At 47.5% G+C, this 979-nt stretch overlaps 1 protein-coding gene across 1 annotated transcript; it reads right to left on the bottom strand.

The window, feature by feature from the left end:
• Nucleotides 1–96: 96 nt before the first annotated feature.
• On the bottom strand, nt 97–378 carry Pmar_PMAR026861 (hypothetical protein; the record flags this gene model as incomplete). The annotated part of the gene is made up of 1 exon (XM_002769599.1): nt 97–378. A coding segment is annotated over one exon (282 nt), but the record flags the coding sequence as incomplete, so codon positions are not given.
• Between the last annotated feature and the right edge of the window lie 601 nt (nt 379–979).

The raw sequence follows: 979 nt of genomic DNA, 5'->3' as shown, positions 1-979 counted from the left end.
TCCGTCTCGGCACCGGATCGTCACAGCTGGTCTGATTTTATTCAAAATAGAGTTTTCCTCTTCATCCACGCTGTAGGAGAAAAAGCCGATTCTCACCCTCCGAATGTGGTTCATCATATCGCTAGAATGAAATGATTCCTTCCTACGAGCGAAATTTTGGGCCACCACATCGGTATCGACCTGCCTCAACGAGTTGAAGAGATCCTTGATGTTTGCCCCCGTTTGGGAGCCACTGCCAGCAAACTTGTTGTACAATACCAGATTGAGGACCCCTCGCACTCGACGACCTTCCTCGGGAGGCACGAACATCCTCGCTGGGAACCCTTGTGCCACGAGAGTCTCCATGTCGACCTCACAGCAGGCTTCGTACTCCTCCATGTCCTCGTGAGCTTCAGCTAGGATAACGACTTGATCTGACTCAGATCATCTGAGCAACAATAACTATGCCAACGCCTATCACTAATCGGGATGCCTCCTCTAGGAGGCCCCATCTTAATTCTTACTATATACGCACCTTGTTCCTCATCCCACCTTAACTAGGAAAATTATGTGTCGTTTTATGAGAGTGAAACATGGAGGGATACCATTATGAACGATTCTCTTTCTGTTGATGTATAGCATTAGATCAGGAGCGGAGTTATAAATATACTCCCCCAGTAAAAGTTGGTATTTTGAGGCGCAATTTTAACACGTGTATGCTGAGAATATGTGGACAGAACTTTTTACCGGTCTTTGACTTCTCACTAACTACGAAGAGTAAGGCTCTGAAACTTGGAGGTCATATCAGGTAAAGCATAAATACATGCCTCCCTGAGCCGCAAGATGATACTCGTTGTGGTGGCTGTACACGAGTCGAAAACCCGGGTATGCTAAGAATATGTGGAGGGGTGTATTGGATTGGCATAGCCGCCCCTCCCAGGGAGGGTTTGATCTTGCTGAGGATATCTTTGGATTGGCATAGCCGCCCCTCGGGAGGATT

This window comes from Perkinsus marinus (assembly GCF_000006405.1).
Source record: "Perkinsus marinus ATCC 50983 genomic scaffold scf_1104296965542, whole genome shotgun sequence".
Classification (NCBI taxonomy): Eukaryota; Perkinsozoa; order Perkinsida; family Perkinsidae; genus Perkinsus; species Perkinsus marinus.
This window is presented reverse-complemented; position numbering and strand designations above follow the sequence as displayed.